The 26,173-nt window shown below is 44.3% G+C and overlaps 1 protein-coding gene across 15 annotated transcripts in view; it reads left to right on the top strand.

Annotated features, from left to right (window-relative positions):
• The window catches only part of ank3b (ankyrin 3b), a 137,717-nt gene that overhangs the window by 40,313 nt on the left and 71,231 nt on the right, over window positions 1-26,173 (top strand). For 14 of the 15 annotated variants that reach the window (XM_061226363.1, XM_061226328.1, XM_061226256.1 and 11 more), the window contains exons 2-3: window positions 23,957-24,058; window positions 24,793-24,891. In XM_061226363.1, coding sequence (XP_061082347.1) covers window positions 23,957-24,058; window positions 24,793-24,891 — 201 coding nt within the window. Of the gene's footprint in view, window positions 1-16,936; window positions 16,991-23,956; window positions 24,059-24,792; window positions 24,892-26,173 lie in introns of those variants that run through there. The other variant, XM_061226274.1, reaches the window with a different exon arrangement.

Below are 26,173 nucleotides of genomic sequence, written 5' to 3'. Positions count from 1 at the left end.
CAAGATTATTGTTTATTGTGGAGATTTGTTTACTGTTACGGCTTCAAGTATTGGTTGTTTGGCTTTCCGGGCTTACTCAATGTAATAGGAGCCGTGCAGACCTTAGGGGAACTTAAGTGTGGCTCTGTGTGTACATACAGCATTTTTGTTTCACGGTCCCTTGGTGTTCGCTAGGAAAATTCAGAGACCTACTTCTGCCAGTTGTTGCCATGAAGAAAAATAGCAAGCTCATATGTTCATATTCAGAGAGAGGGAGAGAGAGAGAGAGAGAAAGGGAGAGGGAGAAATATTAGGACGACTATTGGGATATTGTGGACCGTCAACGTTTTTTATTGTGGCTGTGTTTTACTGTGCCGGGGTATAATGAACCGCCTTGGCTACAGCTGTCTGTGCTGCAGAACCAGAGGCAGGAGCTGTTATGCGTGCTCTGCAGTGCAGTATCTGAGCGTAAGCTCCCTGCTGGTGTGAATATCGTCTGCGTGAGGAACAGCAGCGGAAAACGCCAGTTTGCTGACGCTGATGATGATGATGATGACAAAGAAAAAGAGCTAACAGTAGATAGCGCTGCATCGGAAGCCACTACCTTACCTAAAGAACTGCGCAGGGGGAAGGGGGAGCTGAGCATACCTGAGCGCATAATAATGTGTGTGTGTCTGTGTGTGTGGGGTGGGGAGGGGATGTCTGCTGAAGAATATACTGCTGTAAATTACATTAGAGGATGAGACTTGCCTTATATCTATAGCTGCATACCCCCTCTATCCTCCTCTACCCCCTCTCACTCTCTCTTTTCCTCTCTCCCATTCCTGTTCATCACCCACCTCTCTGCTCCACCGCTCCTGCCGCCCAGGGAAGGGGGGGGGGGGGGGCTGACTCCCCCCAGACCCACTGCATCCAGTCCCTAAACCCCATCCCCACCTCAACCCCCATCTCCAGACACCCCACACGCCTACATTAATCCCATACTCCTTATTAAGGACCAGCCTCCATTTTCAGATCCCATCCCCCTCTCCCTATTGTGTGTAGAAAGCATGCTCTCATCATGCCTCTCTCCATCTCCCCTCCATCTCTCTCTCTCTCCCCCCCCCCCGGTAAACCCATGCCAGTTACCGGTAATGGAAAAATCTTCTCCTAACTATCTGAACTCGCGAATTCATTTGCGCGGCATAGTATTCTGTGATTTGGCACAATTCTCCTGCCACGTTCTTGCAGTTGCAACTGTAAATCTTGATGAATACTGCTTTTTTTATGGCTGAGACACAGCAGAAAAAAATGAGACATTTCAGAAATGGCTGCACACTCTTCAGTATACAATGTTAAATCTGTAAGCATGTAATTGCTTGTGGTAAAACTCATCACTTGGACGTGGGTTAAGGGCTGGCATCCCTTATGAGTGTGGGCTGGATATGGGCTGTCAGGTCGGATGTTTATGGCCGGGGGGCCGAGGCTTGACCACAGAAAACATCTATAAGTATCTTCCTTGCGGTGTCAATGGGCCCATTCAGTAAGACAAAGGGACAAAGAGACACGCTTCACACTGTTGATTAGACGAGGAGCCCTCCCACGTCGTCTCTGGGGACCGGAGGGCTAACGGATACCTTCTGCTCCTGGTCCTCTCCGTGGTACGTTCACGCACTCACGTGCGCAGACTGGCTTATTTATCAATGACACTACGGTGAGCCTTATGAAGACGGACACGGCCGCACGAGGGGACTGCGGCACTAAGCTGCCGTCACCACCCTCCCTCCCTCCCTCCGTCAGACACGGCGGGTTTATGAGACGTGTGGTACAACGCTAGCTGTGTGGGAGGCGAAATTCCGCGTCGCAATACGTACCGTCATCTGCTCGCGGCTTCCACGCTCCCTGTGGAAGACCGAAGACAGAGAAGGCAGACACTACTTTATTGATGCGAAAAGTTTGGCAGGGGATGATGGTTGTATTTGTTCTGGAAAATTATCAAACGTGTAGCTGAGTTTGTATTTAGACTGCCCCCATCAGCCCTGACAAAAATAGATACTTGATAAAAATACTTGCTTTATAAAAAGAACAACATAATATTTATTTCTGATCGATATTACTTTATTAGGCATGCTTATAAGCCTTGTTGTATATTACTGTCCACAAAATATTATTGTACACATTGCTACGTATATACATGCACATCACTAAAAATAACTAACAGATGCTTTGTGTACAGTATGTCCATAACAATTATTGCTTTCTGACCAGACAGTTAGCTCAAGAGTATGATTTATCCATAATTACAGGTGATTTTCAGCATATATAACCTGAATTTGTTCATAAAGCCAGTGAATTGCAGTTTTGGGGAACCTGACAGCCCAGAGGATGCTGAGAATGCAGTCATGTGGGTGAAGGGATGTGCTTGCTAAGATTGTAACCTTTTTTTCAAGCTCAGATGAGGAAAAACGCCTGTTACCACTGCAATAGCGCATTCCCAGGGTGGAGATCTGCAGCTCTCACCCGATAAGCTGACGAGCTGCCTGCCTGATACTGCAGCCAATGTAGCCAGGCATTGTGGGTAATCACTCCTTTGTGATGAATTATAGAATGATGGATCTTTCAAAGCTTGCAGAGGAGCATCAGAAATCTGTCTCCTGCACGGCGAATAACAGGGAGGGAGTGGAGCTCAACGATTGGCTCAGGCTAAGGGGGTCTTTATTCGTCAGTCCAAACGGCAATGGGCGGAGGAGTTCCCCACCCACACACTGGAACGCGTCCTTGTACGCCGGAGGTGGGAGAGAGTTAACGCAAAGCAAACATCTCAGAGGAGATACACAGAGCGTGCTGTAGCTCTTCGTCAGTGACTGCAGAGGGGTCTGTTTCCATTACTGCGTATGAGCTTCAGCCACTGCACTGTGCCCAGATGTCTGCTTAGCAACTGCGCTAAGCAACTCAATTCTGGCTCTGTGTGGATATACACAAGGTACGCACGAGGCCAAGAACGCCTTAATTGCCTGTTATTGAAATGGAAAAAATGTCAGAGGGCTCCTTCCTCAATGCTCTCATAGCGACGATGCTAAATGCTAAATGCTCTGTTCTGTGCCTTTGATTACACTGTTTACCTGAGCCTGTCTCAGCAGTGTCGGGCTGTGAATAAACAGTACTCCTCCACTCCTCTCCCCCGCACCGACTCCCCCACACAGCCCAGGGTTTGAGGATTCCTACATCTGCGGCATACTTAGGAGACAGCTGTGGAATCGTGGCTATCCTTTGCCACACTGTGAGCCTGTTTATTTCTTGTGAAGGCAGAAGTACAGGCATCTGCATCACGAAGCAGGATTCGTGAGTCATTTGGATATCAGCACTGAGCAAAACCCAGAACCCTCCTAAATCTGGAACAGGGACTGAAGTAAAAAGTGCTGTTTCAGGTTTGACTCAGTACAGTTTTTCTGCCTACACACAAATAAACCGGTAACAGCACTTTTTAACTGCAGTCCATGTTCCAGATTTGGCAGATTTTGGGGTTTTACTCATTGCTGTTATCCAGTTAACTGAGCAATCCTCCTTTGAGAAACAGCACCCTAATAAACCAGCTGCTCACCTGATTAACTGTTGCAGCTGCAGTTGATGCAGAGAGACCTTTGGAGGGTGTCGTCCAACTTTGATCCCACAGAGCCACAGGAACTTCTGTTGCTCAGCACTTCATTTCTCAATTACAGTAACTGATTACACAGATAACTCACCACACCAAGCTTCTCGGACCGAATTTGTAATTGATTGTAAGGTGAAAACGCCAGTAGACCCTGCAAACTCAGTGGACCAAGGTTGGGAACCCCTAGTGCAGCAGGCATCAAGTTATCTAGCAGCAGGCTGTAACGGATGCGCTGGTACTGTAACAGACCATCAAAGCACAACTGATTTAAGCCAATCAGCACCTCAGGGGCGAGCATGTTCGCCTGTCTGACGCCAAGCTCCCAGGATTCCAGAGGACGTCCTGAAGGTGAGAGGTGTGAGAGGAACGGACGCACTCGGGCCAGCCGTGACGATGATTCATGCGCAGCTCGATTTTCATGGGGAGAGCGAGGTGATTTATCCCCTGCTTCTCCCCTCCGCTCACACAGAGGGACGGGACATTATCAGCAGGTTTGGCCGCTTGTTCTGCTGAGCTGGGAAAACCGAGGGAGAGAGAGCAATATTGGCCTAATTTTCCTCCACTCTTACTGCTCTAAAACCCATCAGCCATTCAGGCAAGGTGGTCTTAGGGGGATTAGCACTGTCTGTCACGGGGAAGAGTTGAGTTTTTATTTCCTGAGAATGTGCAAGGTTTGCGTGGTTTGTACTCGATAATTTGACCGGTGGTATATTGCGTGTTGTCAGGTCCTTACACTGTATGAAGACCTAAACTCTACTGAGCTGCACCAAAATAAACGGATTGCAGACTTTTTCTTTGGCTCCTTTTGGGGTCACAAGTTACTCAGAAATTCTCATAGTTGTTCTGATCTCTCATTCCTTGTTGTGAAATAGGATACACATTACTCTAGCTTGCTGGATAATAGCTTTATTCATTGATGTATACTTTTACTACAGGTAGATTTGTCTTAAAGATTAACAGATAATGCTTTTCATCCAATGGGCAGTTTCCCCCTAATTACTGTGTACAGTTTGATCATGTTTACAGTTTATAGGCTTTTACAGTGAGTAATATGTTGTCTGCATTTCACAATTGTAATGCAGCATCATAGGAGCTGCATTTATTTTCATCCCCATGGCTGATACCCCATACGTCACTCGGATTCTCCCCCTCCTACACCTGCCAAAGGACAGGAGTGCATTTGTCTGCTATTGATTTTGTCTCAGGTATCTTACTGGCATAAAGGCACTTTTGGGGCTGAGTGGATTACAGGGGCTAATGGCAGTAGGTGTTTTTTTAGTGGTGGTGCAGCTGAAGTGTGAGAGCCAGGTTTGCTTTTGCTCTTCACTGTCCAGGGACACGAGAGGGTCACACTTTACAATAAGGTTCAGGAAATAGCATTAACTATTGTTGTTGTTAACATGAATAAAGGATTGACAAATAGATTACATTAATTAAGCATGAAATTACCCTTTCATTAGTTAATGCTCACGTATTTGTACATTAATATTTATACATTAGCAAACCATAGGTTTAACTTATAATTTGTTAACCATTAAGAAATACATTAACTTACTGTTATTGGCAATAACTAATGTAGTTGTTAATATGAATGAATGATGTACAAATACATTAACAGAGCTGTACAGATTAACTTCTCCGTAGTACTTATTTAACAACGACATTAGTTCATGCCAATTCATGGAACCTTACTGTAAACTGTGACCCATGAGAGAAATAGCTTTGTGCGTCACTACAAATAGCTGGCAGGTGGTTTGCCAAAAGGGTCAGGACCAGACACCAGGGTTGGTGTCATTATAGACTGCCCTCACTGACAGTGCTGTGAACTTATCTATAATGAGAAGGCTGGCTTGCCGTCTCCAGCTTTCATATCCGGCCTGTGATTGCCTTGCCTCCAGATACCTTCAAAGAAATGTCCACATACAGTACACTTATTTGACTGTACTGTGGCACAGAAATAAGTCATCCAGCACCCGTCTCTGCATAGTTTCTTATCTGGAGCTATAAAAAGTCTGTATGTATATTCTACTGTACACATCCTCATGTGCACACGCACCCGTACAGTATTCAGACATCATGTAATTTATACCAAAAATATGTCCATGACCATTTGACCTTTCAACATGTAACATGGCACTGCTGTGAGTGTGTAGGACATGGTTTTAGGTTCTTCCTAATGTCTGAGCCATTCAAAACTCATGTATCACACTGTCACATTTCCTGTATGCCTTTTAAAAGCTGAGGTGAGTTTTTACATGATACTGACGATTATACTGTAGGTACCACTGTGTAAAGCTGCTCTCTCTGAAATGAGACTCCTAAGCTGAAGTTCATACAGTTCATGAAGGTAAACTATGGTAGGGTCTCCTTTAGGGTTTCTATTTTTGCTGAGGGCAACAATCAACATGGTCTTTTTTCAGCCCCTGCTCTCAAATGTCCAAATAAACCCAAAGATTTTACTGTTTTAGTGCATAACAGGCTGTCCCGATGTCTCATGTTTTCCAAGACCTTCTAGAAAACAGATGGAGCAGCGGGGAAGGACCAGTCTGTTCAGGACAGAAGAACAGTCCTTGTCATGGTGTCATTTTTAGCCTGCGTGTAGCCTTTTTACAAACCTGCTGCTGTCCCTGTTTCAGTTACTAGCCTCACCAACTGGTTGGAAACACTTGGAAACTGCCATTTGGAAAAGTACAAAGCATGCAAAGCTGCTTGGCTGTGTTGTCACCATATAAGTCCACTTGCGCTGGACAACATTTAGTGTGAATTCAAACTGCTCATACCTGTACTTTTAGATTCCTAAAACAAGGCTATTTACCATTTGTGGTCAAGTGGTCATACATTGGCACCAACATGTGCCCTCTGTCATGCAGTTAGCATGTGTGCAATGCAGCAGATAAAATCTGGTTCCTATTCAGTCTCTAAATTATAGACATAAGTACTTATTGTCAGACCGCTGGCTCATGCTGAACTGTGTATGCTCACTACATTGTCGGTAAGAGTCGTTTTCAACAGTTTAACAATCCGATACAATCCACTGTGTCTGAATTCATACCTCCAATTGTTAAAACCCTATTTTGTTTTGTATCCATCTGTTATTGTTCTGTTTTTGGTTGAAATCTGTGGTTGAAGAGTATGTTGTTGGACTTGTGGTTAGTGTACTGTGAAATCTGGAACTCCTGATTGAAAACAGAATCAGGAATTGAACCGTAAGACTTCCATCTGTGTGCTCCTTGGGACTGCGTTTGGAACACTTGTAGTTGTTTTTGACAGGCAATTGATTCATTATTGTGTTTTCAATAAAACACGCTTGCAATACATATGCTGATAACATAGACTTGTGGCAGAAAATGGAAAGCTAATGAAAGCAATGTGTTAACGTTTAAATAAGCCCATTGATCCAAACAAAATTAAGGGTCAGTGCCATTGAATTTAGCCCAATGAATGTGATGATCATGGTAATCATTCGCCAAATGAGTAGAAACAATACAGTGCCATTTTCTGTGACTACAGGACCTTTGATAGGGTTGCAGAAACAAGGGTTGCAGATTCATTTTGTCTTGTTTTTGTGAGACAATGGGGTTGCTTGCATTGGTAGACGACAGATGGCCCAGCCAATCATCTGGCTTGAAGGAGCTTCCACCAAAACGAGTAAATTACGTGAAAGCTTTATTGATCGGGATAATCCTTAAGTCAGCCAGGTCATAACGGGTCAGCAAGATTTAAGGACAGAATGCAAGTCAGGGTAGAATTGGAAAAGGGCATTTAATTAAGAACTCAAGAATAGGTCTGGGGGAATGAATACATTATTATTAATTTCATTTTGCATAGTAGATTTCCCCAATTTTGGGCAACATAGGTTATGTGTTATCCATATGTATTTACTCACACACGTCAGATGAAGTGCCTTCATAAGAGTTTAACAGCATTCCTCCTTAGACTCCATTCTTCATCTCATTGAAACACTACCAGCAGCAGACTCTTACCAGTTTAAAGAAAAGTTAAAGAAAATGTTCAACATCTGAAATCAACTCAAAATCAAATGCTGTTGTAATTTATTTTGCAACATTATTTGAATGTAATATTGATCTGTAATGGAACAAATTATGCTACGGAAGCTCTTTTGTTCTGATCCTGAGCTTTTGGGCTGTTATTAGTGAATAAGCAGTATCGTCTTGTCAGCATTCAGATTTACTGGAGTGACATTGAATCTTTCTCTACTCACAACAACAAACAAACAACAAACTTCTAACAATGTTGAAAATGTGCCTGTGCAGATAGTCTGGCTCTCTACCTCAGACTTTATTTATATTCTGTGGAAAAGACTAATGTCTAATAAAAGACTAATGAGGTTGTCTGACCTTTTAAGCTTATTTCTGGCTTTCATTTCATATTTAATACATTTCAACTAAATAATAAGAATATTTAAGCAAAGTACTGAAGTCAACCAGTGGAGAAAACAACTTCTTGTTTTATTCATCACTTTTCTGGGAGGCACTGTTAGGCCGACAGCTGCCCCAGAGATATTTCCATTTTGGGAACCCCAGTGTTCATTGAAAAAGGATGACTATGACAATAAGGTTAAAAGTTGTAAGCTTTGAGCAAAGAAAATCTCATCTGAGAGTAATGGCAAAACAAAAATTCAATTTTAATGCAAAACGACCGCCAACATTAATCCTGCAGCAGAAATGGAAGTCTTTAAATGCTTCAGTAATGAGCTTGTGTGGCCTTTTGCCAGCATTAAGTCCCCGGAAATTAATGTGAGAATCTGTAAACAATTTAATAAGTTGGGGTGGAATCCATGGTCAGGAGAACTTTTGAAGGCACAGCTACCCAGGGATAATAATCTGTCATATAACCAAACATTAAGCCATGTAGGGTTCTGGAGCTTTTAGTTGCTAGACATTTAATTAGGGTGCTACAGACACTGCAGTATTTTGACATTTTCTTTTACTTTTTCCATTCTGTCTCATTATATCATAGTTCACATTTTCACATAAGTACAGCAGCATTATGGCTTTTCTGATATGTTGTGTAAAATATGATTTATGTGCATGTACACATAGTAATCACTTTATTAAGTAGACTTGGACACCAGTTGGTTAAGGCAAATATATATATATTTTAAAGATATTTTTTAGGCCTTTTTCAGCTCTATTGGACAGCATATAGAGACAGGTAGAATGGGGGCGAGAGAGAGGGAAAGACATGCAACAAATTGTCAGATGGTCGGATTCGAACCGTTGACGTCGCGGCTCGCAATGAGCATGCGGTCAGTGCTCTGCAGGCTGCACCACCGAGACACCCCATTAAGGCAAATATTTAATCAGCCAATCATGTGGCAGCAACTAAATGCATAAATGCATGCAGACATGGTCAAGAGGTTCAGCTGTTTTTCAGACCAAATGTCAGAATTGGGAAGAAATATGATCGAAGAGATTTTGACCGTGGACTGATTGTTGGTGCCAGACTGCTGATCTCCTGGGATTTGGCGCAAAACAGTCTCTAGAGTTTGCAGAGAATGGTGCGAAAGACAAAAAACATCCAGTGAGCAGCAGTTCTGTGGGCAGAAATGCATTATTAGTGAGAAGAGAATGGCCAAACTGGTTAAGGCTGACAGGAAGGTGACAGTAACTCAAATAACCACACATTACAACAGTGGTATGAGGATAGGCTACAGCAGCAGAAGACTAAATAAATCTAAAAAGTAAGTAGCTAATAAATAGCTAATAAAGGCTCACTGAGTGTATATGCATATTATACATTTAATTAAACTTGATCCTCAAGCTTATTGCTTTGCGATAAAGGGTGGCTCAGAGTGACATTCATGATTGCGCTTCTTTTGTTGTAACACAGAGGCCAGTTTGATCCTCTGAGATTATACCTAGGCTCGCATCCGTAATGCATGCGCTTGTGTGCTCCAGATATAAAGTAGCGAAATAAACGCACACTATAATTTTCATAGCAATTATATGAAAGAAGAAAAGAACATCAGACACCTAGGATCCACGATTTTATTACCAACATTCCGACTTCAAGTCTTTAGCTGTGTGCTCCAGATAAGCAACAGTAGCAGAAGAAGAATATACAAATAAGGTAGTTTCTGTCTGCAATATTCGTTGCCCTTCCCTGCAGTCAAAACCTTGGTGGAATTCTCAGCGGACGGGCTTATTTGTGGCTCCTCATCCTGCCCTGTCAGCAGCCATTACGGTCTAGGGAGACGGAAGGGTATCGATGCTGGCTATAGATGGGGCTCACGCTGTTCAGCAGATGTGGGCTCTGGAGACAGCCCAATTCAGCCGCACCTGGACCCCAACCCCCCGTTCCACAAAGCGCTCATTTAATGGGGGAATAAAATCCCATTTGCATCTGGCAACCCAGAGCACATCCAATCCCAGTTGTGGGAAAATATTGATTAAAATGTCAATATTTCATTACATATTACATGTTTTCACAATTTGTTTGTCGTATGAAACGTGATGATCGTTAATCAAGTTTTAAAATGCCATCGCGTGGATTTATTTTGCCTTCAAAAGTCTGATATTCCCCATTCACTTTCATGGGAGCTGCACAGGCTTACTTCCAGGGCTTCACAAGCATACGCTGGCTAAAGACGTGCTGGCCTGTCTAGTTAAATATGCATGTCTATGGGGGGGAAAGCCATGGTCTGTATCTCTGTGAACACACAGCCGAGAGAATACTGCGAGACAGGAGCACAGCGGCAGTTTGTTGAGGCTAGCAAACAAAGCGGTGCTGGGTCTGAATGCAATGCTGATAATTGCATGCCTTCAGAGCAGCGAGAAAACAGTACTCAGCTCTTGATTTGGCTGTCAGACCCCCTTCATTATAGTGAACTAAATGGTTTACAATGATGCATCTTCATTCATTCAAAGGGTGGGCTCAGTTTATCCGTTAGGCTTTGTTTAGACAGCCGACCCTAATGCTCAAATTGGATTTGCTTTTCAAATCCGGGTGACTGTCCACACAATAACTTCATGAGGGGCCAGTCTGGATTCATGTGCTTCGACAAGCTACATGAAATGACAACATCAGTCAATACTGTATCTCCTGACTAGTAAGACACAGGTTTCATGGCTAGGTATTGGATATGAATCAGAACATTTACTATTATTAGCAGCTTAGAGTTTTTTTTAAATCAGATATGTATCAAATATATTGAAAGTATTGGATTTGCATCAGTAAAATGCTGCTGGTCTTAACAAAGCCTTAGATTGCTCTTTGTTATATTAGTGGAAAAATGCAACAAAGGATATTTCGCCATGTAGCCATATTGCTTTTCACTATATGGGTATAAGGTAGAGCTGTTCGACTAGAGGAACATGTTGTCTTCACACAGTGAGACTCCTGGTTTCTAAAAACTACAGCTGTGAAAATGACTCAAGATGGCTGTGATGCAGTTTCCAGCATTGAAGCTGGTGAAGTGATGAGGTTATATTTTCATCAGATACCTGTAGATGAGGGAATGACACCAAGACCCTGTTGACAGTAGTTATAGGAGCAATGATATAAGAAGAGGTAATAATTATCACGGAAGCGGTATGAGAAATACTATTGTGTATTCCTCATCTTTGTTTCAAATCCCACTGACTACCCCCTCCTGCCCTCATCTAAATGAGAAGGTCCCCCAAACTAATTTGCAGTCCTGGCTTTGAACAGCGTGTGACAGCAGTCAGAGGCAGCACTGGGGGCTCAGGAGAGCTCTCTCGCTCTCTGTTCTGTTCCAGAAGCCCCATCTGCATTGTGGAGGGATGGGAGGGGGTGTAGTGGAGGGGGATCGTCCGGAGTTCCGCACAGCACTGATGAAAACAGTCCCATTTTACTTTACACCTCAAACTCACTTATGCTCTCTGACAACTCTGATGCTTGCGAGGGTGGGTGAAAACTTCATTTTTAGCAAATGCAATATGAATTAGCTTTATTGTTTTATGGGGATACATGCTGAAATTGACTTGGTATTTTTCCTTTTGTACTCGCCCAAATCCTCGGCAGGTAAATCTGATATTGGGAGATGACTCATTACGGTTTTATTCATTATTTTTTTGAGAAAGGCATGAATCATACTGTAGATGTACTCACTGATGCAGTAGTATGTAAAAAAAAATCCAATACCTTGACTGTATCTGTAGTTTTCCAGAGTGATCTGCTGTGGTCTTACTACGACATTATCTGTGTCTGAAAGCAAACACCCCCCGTGTTCAGACTGTATCGCGTATCTATTACTGCGGGAAATTGAACACACCATTTTTAGTGAATGTGTTTTAAAATGGCATTCTATCGCCTATACTGCCACGTTAAGACGGAAACAACGGCATGATTGGCTGGCAGGAAGGGGCTAGAACAGAGGCATGAGCCAATCACATGCACTGTGTGACCCATGCATGCACGCAGGGGGAATATTCGCGTGCTGCTCCACTTTAGCATCAGAGGCTGCGGCGGCTAACAACATGGGAGAGGAAATACCAGGGTTTATATGCACCGTGCATCAGACTACAGTGCCACAGAATGGAAAGGCCTGGTGACACTGTTGTTAATTTCTCTCCACTAGGGCCTGATGTGAGACCACTGATTTGACTTCACCCCCCTCCTTTGCCTTCCTTACAGGCTCACTTCCCCATTTCTCTGTGCTCAGCAGTCCTGTGGGTTCCACTGCACACCAGACACACTCTGTGCCCTGTAAATGCGCAGGCTGTCCCAGCAGAGAACTGAACCACATCAAGAACATAAAAGCTTAAAATAATAGGCAATGATAATACTGTGGGTCATACCATAAAACACCGCACTATTTTTTCTCTCTCTTACCCACGACATCACCCTGGCAGTTAAAATGAATACAGCATAGGGAATCACAACAAATTGATTTTAATGATTGACTAAAGACTTGCAGCCATTTTAAAAACCAAAAACCTTGGTAGAGTACAGTGAGAAAGTAAAACAGAGAGTTGGTCTGTTTTGTCTATTGTTGCAGTCTGTGTGTTAGAGAGTCAGCAGAGAGAAAGATGGCCAAGGTTCAGTGCATCGGTTCTCCACTGAAGCCAAGCAATTGATTGGCTGAATTAATGACCCTCTGCCCCACACAGCAGTCCTCACGGGGAGTTATTTTGAAACCAAAATGGTGCATATTTCAAATGACGAAGCCCACAGGGCAGCTGAACCGCCAGCGCAACATACAGCCACGAGGGGAACAACAGCAAAAAGACCAGCTCCGGTCTAATCCGGGGCAAGTGCAACATACAGTACGCTCCCTAGCTAGCTCGAAAACAAAAACAAACACAGAAGACCCAGAAGAAGACATAGGTCCGGTAGGTTCAGTGAGAATTCCCTTTAAAAGGCAGGTTGGCTGGTACTGACGGCCTCAGTCACGGCCGGCGTACAGTGCACACAGCAGATGGGGCCGGGGGAGCAGGGATTGACCGGCAGCCATCGCTCCCAGATTGTGGAGGGTCGCTCCCACCCGCCCGCCCACATGCTTGCTCAGCTCTCTCCGGCCATGTGGAAAATGAGTTTGGCTGAGGCCCGTGCCGTTATTTCACATGTACGGTTCAATCTGTTCATGGCTAATATGCTGAACTGCTCACCGGGGGGGATGTGCACTGGAAATTTTAAGTAGATATATTGACTTGATTGAGTGGGTTTTTTTTAATATTCAATTTCCGTGTTTGATTTATGTGAGGATTGTCCCGGTCCAGGATGTAAGATGCTTTATCTCATATTAAAAAATCACCAGGTCAGCAATTATGTTCTTGTATGCTCTACTGCTGAGAAGGGTATGTGTGTGTGTGTGTGTGTGTGTGTGTGTGTGTGTGTGTGTGGCTGTGTGTGGTTGTGTGTTCTCTTTAACCAAGAAAAACATGGACTGGCAGCCAAGGGAAGTGTGTGAAAGCATACAGACTATACAGAACATGCTTATGTTTTTTGAAGCCTTTCCGTGTTTTTCAAACATTTTTCTGACACCCAATTAGTCTTTTTCCTAATTTAGAATGCCTGATACAGTACATACCATGTCCATCACTGTGAAATTCTGCAACATAAGTACTGGAGAGTGCAGGGCAGACAAGTGTGCATTCTCCGAAATGCATTCTGCCAGCTGGCATACTTTATCACTCCACAGTCCGCCAGTTACACTGGGCTGTCATCGCGTCAGAGAAATACCCTTCTCGCAGCAGACAGCCAGCACGTGCTCGACCGGCCAGAGGAGTCGCTCTTGCTTGGCGAATCGGGCACAACCCTGTGACTGAAACGCACCCTCCCTGGGCCAATTACTACGCTGCCCTGGGAGGCGCTGGCCACGAGGCGCAATGGGATGGGGACGATTCACTTCCAGGTAATAGGTCACGTAACTAAAAACCAGTGCTAATGCAAGATACAGTATATATAGTACACAGAGGCACTCCTACTGTGACCACATCTGTTTTTGATCCATCATTTCCAGTCTGTTTTCTTTTAAACTTTATGACTTAATGACTGCGGCAAGAGCTACTGTTGACCTCAGTGTCAATTGGTTCCTCTGATAGGTATTGAGTTTCCATCCAAAGTTGTCAATTTATTGATGGCAATACACATCCCCTTGGTCACAACATGTCAGTAGAAGTTATCTGAAATATCTGCAGAGAGTTAACATGCTATATAATATAGTGTATAATATGTTATGTCAATATTATTAGTTTGTAAAACTGTATATTTAAAATCTGTAACATGTGATGTTTATTTTTGACATAATTAAGTAATTAAGACAAATTTTGTAATTTGTATAAATTATTTGAAAGAGATTTGAAAAGGATGCCTATAAACTATACTTTACTATACTATACTATATTTATTTTTATTTCATAGTGCGCAATGGTACCCTATTTTCACTTAAATATTATACAGATATGGAGCTACTTTGAACTTTTGGATAATCTTTTATTCTATGTACAATGAATTTCATAATTATTTATTATTGTTCAGTGTAGCTGACATCAAGACCCCGGTCTAATATTTTAGAAAATGTTCATGACTGATGCTACTCTAGATCCGAGGCACAAAGATGAGATGTCTGAGACTGGATTCTAGAATCCAGTGCTCCATTTTCATGCCCTGCATCCTCTGTGCTCAAGGGTTCCATTGCTATGGTTACGCCGCACTTCTGAAAAGATCAGAAAGCCAGTGATCCACCCCGCTAACATGCCCGGCTGCATCTTTGGATCATCCCGCGCTCTTTGAAGAAAACATTTTGTCATCTCTAATGCAAATCCAAGATATTCCAGTCATATTCTTCATCCCTGTGACAGCTGTTGTTCATTTAAAACCGTGCTGAATATTGAACATCATAGTGAAAAATGTGATGACTTATTAACAGTGCTACATAAAACAGGAGGTTGAGAATTTCAATTTACAGTTCATCTGAAAATCAAGTTGCTCTCTGTGCACACTTGGAGACAATAATAATGTAATTACAACTAGATTTAAGATGCTTTTTATAAAAATGATAAACAATGATACACAACTGTGATACTGTTCACAGCAAAATGTGGTGTATGTCAATGCTGATACTTACTCTTACATTATGGCCAGACGGGACTCACATAAGCTCTCTTAGAGGTGAATTAACACTAGACACTGCGTGCATGGGACAAGGGAATCTAAATTCATTGTAACTTTTAGTTAACTCCATGTTAGTGGTCCTTGGTTATCGATTAGCATATACGTAGTTAATTTGTTCTATTTCTTTAGTGAAGTTACATATCAGTCCTGGCCAAGTGTAATGTAGGCATGCCATTGCCAAAGCTAACTGGTTAGCAAGCGATCCAATTCGAATATTTTAATTTCAATAAACTCCTCAGAGGAATAATATGCCATACAAGAATCCAATAAGAATCGTTCAGAGTCCCACCATTCAATTATGTTTGGTTTTGAGTTGATAGTTACATTATTTGTTATGGAGCCCATAATACTGTACAAAACAAAACAGTGAATACTCCACTGTGTGTCCTCCTTCATTATGTTCCATTATAATCTCAGAAGTGCTCAATTTCTCCCACAGTTACATGTCATGAGGCATGACAGACAGAAAATGAAAAATGTATCAGATCATGATGAATGACAACAACCATTAGGAGTGACGCTAGTAAGAGTTCCGAAGGGACCATCACAAAATTTTGTGAAGCAAGGATTTTACATGGCATCTATCGATTGTCTCAAGGCATTTTCACATTGCTGTTTTATTTTGTGTAACTGTAATAGCTTACACTTTCTTTACATGTAGACTTGCCATGATGTGTATAGTTATTGATCACTTCACTATTAGCAAGAGGTGTACAGCCAGTGAACAGCCTAAAACAATTCAGAGCAAATCCTACCGTTCACTTGAGAATGGGCAAGGGGGTCCCCATGTGTAAGAATATTTAAAATGCGTGAAAAAAGGCTCCTTGATGAACAGGTTCAGTTTAGTATTAATTTGCAGGTTTGACTGCTGTACATACACCATGGGAAATTAAAGCAGAGATGAGTACTATAAGGGTTTGCCCATGTACAGTGCAAGCATATGGCGACACGACTCGATTACGGTCAGCCGGTAACGGGGGGAACCTGAAACCAGTCCCAATGTCAGAGTGAGTTACTGTACCGCATCGATCAGATGAATCAGGGCGGGTGACCGAGCGAAATACGCTATCAGTGCCGCCGGCGGGGGTGCGACTGGGCAGAGCAGGGCCGGCGGTGCGAACCCGCGGAGAACACCGCGGCGCGGCTAACACCAGGGGAAATGCGCCCAAATCCGCCTAAGCTGTGCCAGTTGCTTTTGCGCGTGGCGCCCCTGCCATGGCTGATTTGTTCCTAATAGCAGCGGGGGCCTGACAGAGCCCGGCTGGCTCCGGACCGCATTGTGGAGAAAAGAGCTGATAAGCAGGATGACAATGAGCCTCGCGCAGCACAGATTCCAGGGCTGGGAGGCCGGGCAGGGCCCTGTGCAGAGCGCATAGCGTCTGATTCCACTGCTATTTCGGGTTCCCCTCTGCATATCATGATTACCAGCACTCCTGAGTGACTAGTGCCGACAAATATGGTGAGTTGGGGAGTGGTCCTGAGCCGGGCACTGCTGGGAACGGACTGGGGCGGCGGCAGCATTAGCTCTGGTGGGGTAATTTTACAGGGGGACTGCGTTTATTTTGCATGGGGTAGCAGAGAGGGTCCTGTTCTTTTGAGAGAGACGCATTAGCACCGGAACTCATATTTACTTTCCCCCACCCCGGGCAGGTATTTTTAGTCCTGACATAATGTCCCTCTCCACTTCCCAATCCCAGCGCTAGCTAATTGAATACTCGGGTTTCACTCTTGACTGCAGGGAAAATGGCAGTGGAGGAGGGAGCAGAGTTCCCAGCTCCAGTAAGTGGCTCTTTAAAATCCTTTTTGCTTTTACGCTCGGAATCGCTGGCTAATTTGCCTGAATGGGACTGTGAGGCTGTTTGTGGTTGTACATTGACTTGTTTGTAGAGGTGAGTTGATGGAGAATTCCGGATAACAGGAGCGTGGTCGGTTGTTTACGGGGACACGGGCGTAACATGACTGCATTGCACTGGTGCATTGTCTGAATAGAGGGGGAAGGCATATCAGCTGACTGGGGAGATCTGGAAGGGCGAATGCTTTAGATGGATTATCAATGCTCAATGCTTGTTTCTTAGTACAAATTGGGTACAAACAGCTTAAGATGGTTCCACGCTCTTTCTCAGAAGCTGCTTGACCTTGGATGCGACATAGCGGTGGGAATGGGGTTGGTTAAGGAAATATCCTTGTGATAGGAAAGTACCTTCAATGGGAGGAACATGGGGTTGAATTTGAGTGGTGGGGGACGGCAGGAGATCAGGAAAGGAGAGAACGGGGCTCAGCAGGTGTAAAGGAGTTCTCCTCCCCACCCGGCTCTCCATAGCAAACAGACCATGGGCTGACCTTGAGAGAACACCCACTTGGGGAACGTTATTTACCATAACCACTGATGCTTGACATGTGCAACTGATGTTAGCAGATGAATTCTCTTTCTGAATCTGAATGTGTTTTCGCGCGATCTCAAAATGTGCTGTGCTTTCATGTTGTAGACAAAAGCACCGTGTGGGGTTTTCCATGTGTCTAGTTCATCTTTGATACACCATTCCCCTGGTTGTATATTTTCCTAAAACATATCCTCTTGAAAGCATAACTTCTGTAACTTGTTTTTGTTTCATGAAGAATTCTTTAAAAAAAAAATCCTTTGTCTATTTGGTTGGTAAACTACAGCTGTTTTATTTGACAAACCCTCCCCTGAGAATCTTATAGAATACCTGGCTGTTTACAGTATTCGTATGTATGAAAAAATGAATCCTGAAATCTTTGGTCCAAACCAGCCAATTACAAAAGAGGGACACGATTTTGTAGTCCCTTTTTAAAGAGCTGTTCACTTTTTGAGTGGCAGGTTATTTAATCCTCGCTAAAGTTCTTGAAGTGTAATCTAAATGGTATCTCTACTTTAGCCTACTTAGTGGAAATTGAGACAAGCCCTATCCTTTACTTTAAATTAAAATGTGTCTTTGACCTGGGATCGGTTAAAGAAAGCCATATGGCTTTCAGGAGTCCAACAATAAGGCTTCCTGTTAAACAGGTCTGTGCTAAGGCTCCTCAGGATCTCCAGTGTCAGGTTACCGAGGTGCAAGAAATCATCCAATGAATAGCAGAGTTGGATGTCCTCAGCCAATAACCAAGCCATGTGGTGAGAACACCAACACCGACGACGAACGTCTGCAGATTTCTGCCCAGATGTGGTCATGCGTTCAGTCACGGCTGTGCCGATAGCTTTGACCGGCCCTGCCCTGTGTGTGCAAATTTGTTATCTGAGCGTTCTCCTGCTGTGTGTTATCTGAGCGTTCTCATGCTGCGTGGATTAAAAGGCTAGTGGTGTGATGCGCTGTGTCAATCAACGCCTTTTCTCCGAAGGCTTAACGCGCGCCCCCCAACGTTTTTCTCTCCAGCCGTAGGCATTGTGACCCCGCACAATGGGTGGTAATCCTCTGGCCCGGTTTTTGGCTCTGCAGCACTCTCCTGCTGGTAAAGACCGGGTCGGAAGTTTAGAGGGAGGCGTGCGACTGTGTGCACCGCCCCGGGACACGATAACGAAATGGCGTTTCCTGAAGTGTTGTGTGACTGACGTATCTACAGTGATAGCCGCAATAGACATGGACACTTGTGTTCCTGGGTGTGTGGGTCTGTGCGCAAAGAAGCTGTGATAAGGACCAAATTCAAAGTCCATCCAAAAATTGCATAGCAGCCTCTTTTTTCAAGTCAGCATAGAGAGAAACATTTACCCAGTGTGCACTGGGGGCCTCATATCTCCAGAAAACAAGTGAATGTCTTGTAAATAGCAGCTGGTGCCCCAAATATCATCAGTGTATTAGGACCATATGGGAAATAAACAGAACTCTCATCATATTTAGTCATAGAACAGGCCAGTGGTCATTTTTTAGTGGAACTGAGATAACCTGGTTTACACCACTTGCTTCACACTGTCGCCTCTCCAGGGACACACTCACTGTAAACAATGACAAACACAGAGAGTGGGCAAGCGAACTCTGAGTCACCGGTGTTACTGTTAATTCCAGCCATTTGCCAAATCCACTCTACTCTCTTTGGGAAAAAATGAATGCGGAAATGGTGGTATAGGCCAGGGATCATCAAATGACAGTCCTTGAGGGCCAATAACTGCTGGTTTTCCACCCTCCCATCACCTGGGAGTCAATTTTGGAGACAGTCTGGCCAATCAGGAGCAGTAATTGCTAAGTTAAGAAACGAAAACCAGGGAGAAAAAAATACCATGGATGGATTTGGATTCAAGGGCCAGATTTGATGATCCCTGGTATATATATGTTTTTTGAACCCTCTTGCCTTCTTTAATATACAGTTAATTAACTACTGTTTCATCCTGGGTTAGACCCATTCAGCCCGGTCTGAGAGGCAGTGCTTTAGCAGGATGCGAGTGAAATATAAAGTGCTGGTATTTTATGTCATTAGGATGCACACCTAAATGGCTTTAGCCACTCTACAGAGGACTCATTTTGAGAGCCCTTTGTGTGTCTGTGTCTGTGTGTCTGAGTGTGTATATCTGTGTGTGCACTCCCTGTGGGGTAGAGATGAGCACTTTGTTCTGTGGTGTGACTCGGTAAGCTCCGTCCCCTGGCAGTAGTTTCAGGATAATGCTGATGGCGGTGGAGATAAATGTGACAGTGTGCCTGTGGCTGGACTCAGGATTTGAACAAAGCCTCGGTCTGTATATTATACACACACACACGTATCAGGGGCTGGGGGGAGCGCCTTAGCCTGCAATGCTGCTGAGCATCGGATGAGTGGATGCTTTCTGTTACACACTGTACTGGCTTCCATATAGCTCTGAAAACCATGTACAGTAACAAACAAAACCACTTTTAATGAATCGGTCCAAATTAAGAACCTTGCACTGTCCAGAAAAAGACGCCAGTTTATCATTCGACAGACTTGGTATGTGAAATAGGAACCGGACATTAGGTTTTGGGCACTTGGGAGGGTGGAACACAGGGGCTGCCGCAGAACTACACTATCCACACTGGTTCCAGGCAGATGTTAGCGCCCCCATGGCAGTTTAGCATGAGAATGGCCCCAGGTGGGACTCGGTAATGGAGAGCGTGGGTAAGAGGTGAGGAGCAGAGGTCGAATCTCTATTCATTGTACAAGTGGGGGACTGGGACTCCTCACACATGCTGTACTGGAAAAATGTGACAATAAATTCGCTTTGTGCTGTAGAACAGGGGACTATGTTCTTTAAGAGGATGACACAGGGACCTTGCGTTATCGGTTTGTTGATTGGTTAAGTGATGCCATCCCGAGCTGTGAATTGTAATTTTTTGCCGTAGATCAGTGTGCAGAAACGATGGCATTTTAAATACATGGAATGTATTTAAGGTGGGCTGGCAGTGGGTGCGTGTGTGTCTGTGAAGACCATCTCATTCCCCCAGATGTCCCATCAGACTGCAGATTTACCTATCTCTGTGCCACCACTGTAAAAGCACGGAACAGACGGACAGGCGACCCGTCTCTCCGTGATGTAAGAGCCCCCCTGCAGCAGCAGGTTATTTCGGTCAGGTCCAGATGCCAGGCTCCTGCAGTCGAGGGAGAGCGAGAGTGCGTTTGCGCCCCGTCGTCTGCGTGCTCGTGTGTGCGCTCGTGTGTCCGTGTGCAGTGGCCACGGGCGTGTCAGAGATCGACGCTAGAGCACTGCAGCACCGCCAGCGCCCGTACCCCCCCCATCAGCCCCCCCCCCGGACTCGCCACTCCCTCTGACTCCACCGACAGAGCCACACGCCTAGCCCGAGGACTTCAGGCACGACCACGCCTTCCCACTCCGGGTTACTCATTTCAGTGTCTCAGTCTGATCTGAAACCGCATTACAGCGCAGTATATCTGATCTGCTTTCTGTTTTTAAAATTTTGTATGCGTTCCTTTTCGACGCCGGTACATAACATGCCCCTGTTTCTTGGTGACAAATCTGTTCCATACTGCAGTAGAAGTCTTTTATGGCTTTTTTTCAATTCCTGTAGGAAACAGCTCTGCTAGTTTTTGAGTGTGTGTCACTGTGAGCTTTCCTGCAACAGATTTCTTGAAAATGCCTACAGTATTGCTGGGTATGGGAAGAGATTTAATTGAATATTTAATCTCAGACTTTGTATAATTTTACATATTAATCAAACACTAATTTATGAGAGGTCTGGAGATTATGACATTCAATTTCCTAAAATTTAAATTTCAGCATTAGTGTCAGTTAGTCTCTTGGGCTCAATCCACGAGCTCCGTGTTAATGTCCTTTCCTTCCACCTATTTTAATTTTTGACGTTAAATCCTATTTTTTCCATGGAAATGATTTTTCTCTGCCCTAATTGAATGGCTATGCATAAGGCCCGGCCAGGATGCAGTGAACAGTTTTGGGCTGGCTGTCGATGTATGTTAATGTAAGCGTCTCGGGGGTCAGGGGTCACCTGTGTCCAATCCGAGCAGTCCTGCCGTGACCCTGCAGGTGCTCTGGCAGTCACAGGGGTGCAGATGAATTTGGGGCATTGCATTGTGCATTCATTACTTTACCCTAGGCTGCAGGTCTCAGTGAGCACATTCCTGACATTCAGCGAATCACGGCTCTGGAGAGCAGCGATTGACAGCCTTCCACTCTGATGAAGGACACACCTTCAGGGCTTCTTCCCCGTTATGTAACTCCAAACAGCTGTTGTTTGGCGCAGGGACTGCAGGCGCTCGGTTGACTGTGTGCACACGGTTACGTTCCCATGTATGTACTGTAATGGGGGCTTGGGGGGGGGGGGCACCAAAAACATTTCATGGTTCTGTTTTTCCCAATTGGGGTTTCGCACATGGCCATTTGTACACAGACTTTGTCCCCTTTCCGATTTGTTATACTGTATTTGCAGTGGTGACTTCAAGAGGACAAATCAATGTGCATATGTTCAGTACGAGGCTTAAATGACACAGACATTAACTTGGAATGAATATGACAAGTTCTGCATTGCTGTTGACTATGTCAACTTAAATATTATTTCACATGACAGAATACCACTGCATGTTTGAGAGTCATCATTCTTGAGAATTGGTCTTAATTCACTTAAGCTCTGGAAGGCTGAAGAGGGAGGGTAAGCCAATGGTGTGGTCTAGATAATGAAATTATAGTCTGAATTAGCCAGTGAGTTGCTGGAGAAGGGCCAGTAAGCTACCCCTCCAAATAGAAAGGGCAAGGTTATCCAGTGAATCAAGACAAAAGGACTAAAATAGCTGAGGCCCACCGTGTCTGACTCTCAGCTGCAGCGCCTGTCAATTAGAGAGACACTCTAGGAAAAACAAAGCTGGCTGTCAAGCCTCAGACACGGGTAACAGCGGAGCGGTTGAGCAGAGAAGTGACATTAAAAATGTAAATTTGCATCCAAGAGAAGATAAATTAAAAATACAGAGTTCTGTAGTTCCTTTCAGCGATATTCTGCACTATTGATTCCCCGGGGAGGTTGTTCTCTCTCAGTACTGCCGGCTGAAATTCTGCCGGTCGCCTGATTTGTTGAAGTGAACTTGTCGTCGGTTGGCTGCACTGCAGTCCTGAGCCCGAGGAAAATGAATCTTCCCTGGAACAGTAGCCGGTGATGCTAGCCGGGGTGAGGCTGATGCTGGCTAATGCCGTGGAATTCCCCCCTGGAGCCGGGAGAGAGGGCTCCACCTCCCCTGTGGCCCGTCCTCCAATCCCTGCTGACATTTTCAAATCCTCCAGTACATTTAACTTCATTATCAGCCGGAATCCCGCATCTGCCTCCCTGCCTTTACGGCGTGTATTCAGAAGCCATTTACACAAACAAGCAGGCAGAGAAGAGGCCTTAGTGCTTCATCCCACAAGCTTAAAATGAATCCCTTGTTGTTTTTTTTAAAGACGTATGTAATGTTATACTGTATATAATGATGGAAAGGGGCTAGTGGTGGTTCAAGCCAAGGTGTAGCCACGATAAGATCCTCAGCAGGGCCCTTAACCCCGCATTGTTCTGGGGGGGATTGTCCCCTGCTTAGTCAAATCAACTGTAAGTTGCTTTGCTAAATAAGAAATTATTATTATTATTATCATAAAAGGAGCAAGAATTTCAGGTCCAAGCGTAGAGCCAGACTGTTGTGGCGTGTGTGGGGGAGAGATTAGCATCAGAACAGTATGAGCTCCTCTGTCCACACCTTTAACCACTCACATTCCATTCTCATCTGGTATCCCCCTTAATATCCCAACCTCCGTATTCAACCTGAGCACTGACTGATCAGTTTGGGCAAATGTTACTAGGCTACTTTTAAAATTCCTTGCAACAAAACAATGTTTGCCAATCAGCAGTCCCCTGTAGTCATGGTGATTATATAGGTAAACTAACTCCAGTGTGAATGTTAGTTTCAGCCACAGAGTGATTCTTTTGTCATGTGTCCAAGCAAAAATTCCATCAACGCTCAATTTAATTTACCATACATGAGAAAGCAGCTGAGCGATTAGGAGAGAATGGCAATAAGCACATCAGTATGTACTGGATATTTCTAATCTCCCGGCATCAGCCTCTGCGACTTGATGGCTACAGAGCAGAGGCTGTAGTTTGAAGTCTCTAAAGGCACATACTACGTACTGTCTGACATTGTCTGGATTCCTCTTCCCCAGCTCTGTTGTTGGGGAGAAGGAGTAGCTATGAATCTCAAGGTTGGCAGGTCTGCGTGACACTGCAGGCTTTTGGTGGAGAGTGAAAATGTGTGCTTTGGTGGAGTGACCTGACTGGGCCTTTTGTCTTGCAGTCTGACAGCAATGCCAGCTACCTGAGGGCAGCACGAGCCGGGAATTTGGAGAAGGCCCTCGACTACCTGAAGACAGGGGTCGACATCAACATCTGCAACCAGGTCAGCTGACCTTCCCGCCACTGCGCTTAGACACACTGCTGTCCTGAAGCGCACACAAAAACACACAGCAAACAGTTTCTGCCAGAAATGGATTTTAAGTTATGTATTCAGATTGTGGCCTTTCTTTTTTATTATTTGGTACGTATGAGAAAACTTTTCACTGTGGCTGTGTGCCAGCACAGCTTTTGGGATGACTGTATGATCTATTCTGGAAGGCTGCCTAACTGGTTTAGTAAAAAAATCACCCATGCAAGCTGGGATGTTTTAGAGTGATGTTATGCAGAGACACTGAGATGTACATCAGATAAACTAAACACCGATGCAAAACATCATAGACTTGATAAGAACCAAATATAAAGATAAGAACTCAACAGAAAATAATTCCACATTATAAACACCAGGCTTATAATGCTGCTTAACTGGTTTAGTAAACAAATCGCCCACGCAAGCTGGGATGTTTTAGAATATTTCCACATTATAAGCACCAACACCCAAGTTAACAATTACTCTATGTCTCTCTTGTGCTGTAAACTGATATCTCCATTGTCATTCATCCCATTATACAGTAACTTGGCACACCATGTTATTTTTCACCTGATCATCACCATCAGGTCACAACTACTATTTCCAAGCAAATGGATGCTAATGCTAGTGGTGCTAGCTCAGAATCTTTACTGCTGGTTTGAACCTCTGTGTGTGCGCACCGTAGAATTTTCCTCCTCCTCTCTCCGCAGAATGGGCTGAACGCTCTGCATCTGGCCTCGAAAGAGGGCCACGTGGAGGTAGTCATCGAGCTCATAAAGCTGGGGGCCAACGTGGACGCGGCGACCAAGGTGAGCCCCCCCCCTTCCTCCTTAACCGGAGCGGCTCCGAGCTCCGTAGGGGCGCGGCGAGAGAAACCCAATTCCTCAGGGGGCGGGCCCTGCCAGATGCCTCCGTAATGTCAGCACGCATAACGGCATGGACCCCGGAGGAGCCCCGCTCAGCTGCCCGGGCGAGTCTCTGCTGCGTCAGGGGAATCGCAAAAGTCACATCGCTGCTGAGGGAGATTAATAGAGCGCACTGTAAACCTAGCCCACGGTGGGCTCGCACACACATTTTCACATGTTAAAACTGAGACCGGTCATTACTCACATTCACACATGTCTGGGTACATACGTACGCCTGTATAATTACACATCACGAGCCCACCTGAAGCAGGTGCCTGGCTTGGTTCCCAGGTTGGGGATTAGCAGTGGTCCTTGAGCTACGTGCTTAGGACATTTTGCTTCAGTACATGCTCAGCGATATAATGTGCGATATTTAATATGTATAAGCTGCTCTGTATAAGAGTAGCTGCCAAGAAAATGCACAATGTTTAGGTTGTGGAATATTATGTGTATGTAAACAGATTATATGTATATATAGATTTTATGCATTCGTCTGTTTCACAGAACAGAATTGCGCATCTGTTTAAGAACACTGTCTGTGTAATCCTATTATGGAAATGGAGATGATATGGAGGTGGAAGAATCTCAGTTTATGTAAAAACACTCTGCATGCATTGTCCCCTCTCAGAATGCAGGTTTTTTTAACTGGTTTTACTTTTCTGACTCTTACTTGTTTTAACCACACCTTGCAAACTCAAAATTCGAACCCTAATACTCAACCCACCCACTATCTCTGCACCATACTGAAATGTGGGTGGTAGAGGGGGGTGGAAGATGTCACTGGGTGGCATTGTTAAATGTAAGCAATGGGTTTAACGGTGGTGGGAAGGCAAGAGAGGACCATAAAGAAACGCACTGGAGGCTGGGCGGTAAAGATTAGAGTGGGTGAAATGAATGCAGTCAGGATGAGGTCTGTGCTGTATGGAGACATTTTGTTTTTCTGAATCCTTGTTATACCAGGTCACCATATACAGTATCTTCCTGAGGCACATAGCACACTATTTCAACACAGCAAAAAACAAAGCATAACAAACATTTTATATCTTATATTGAGACTTAAAATCTTATTTATTTAACTTTTTTGCTAAATAAGATGGAAATATTGCCAATGGGGCAAAACGGTTTTACTCATGTCGAGATTTGCCAATGGAATAAGAAAATATCACTTGTCAGGCAAACATTAACA

This window comes from Conger conger, chromosome 2, assembly GCF_963514075.1.
Source record: "Conger conger chromosome 2, fConCon1.1, whole genome shotgun sequence".
NCBI lineage: Eukaryota > Metazoa > Chordata > Actinopteri > Anguilliformes > Congridae > Conger > Conger conger.
The sequence above is the reverse complement of the archived record's forward strand: the minus strand, read 5'-3'. Positions and strand labels throughout refer to the sequence as shown.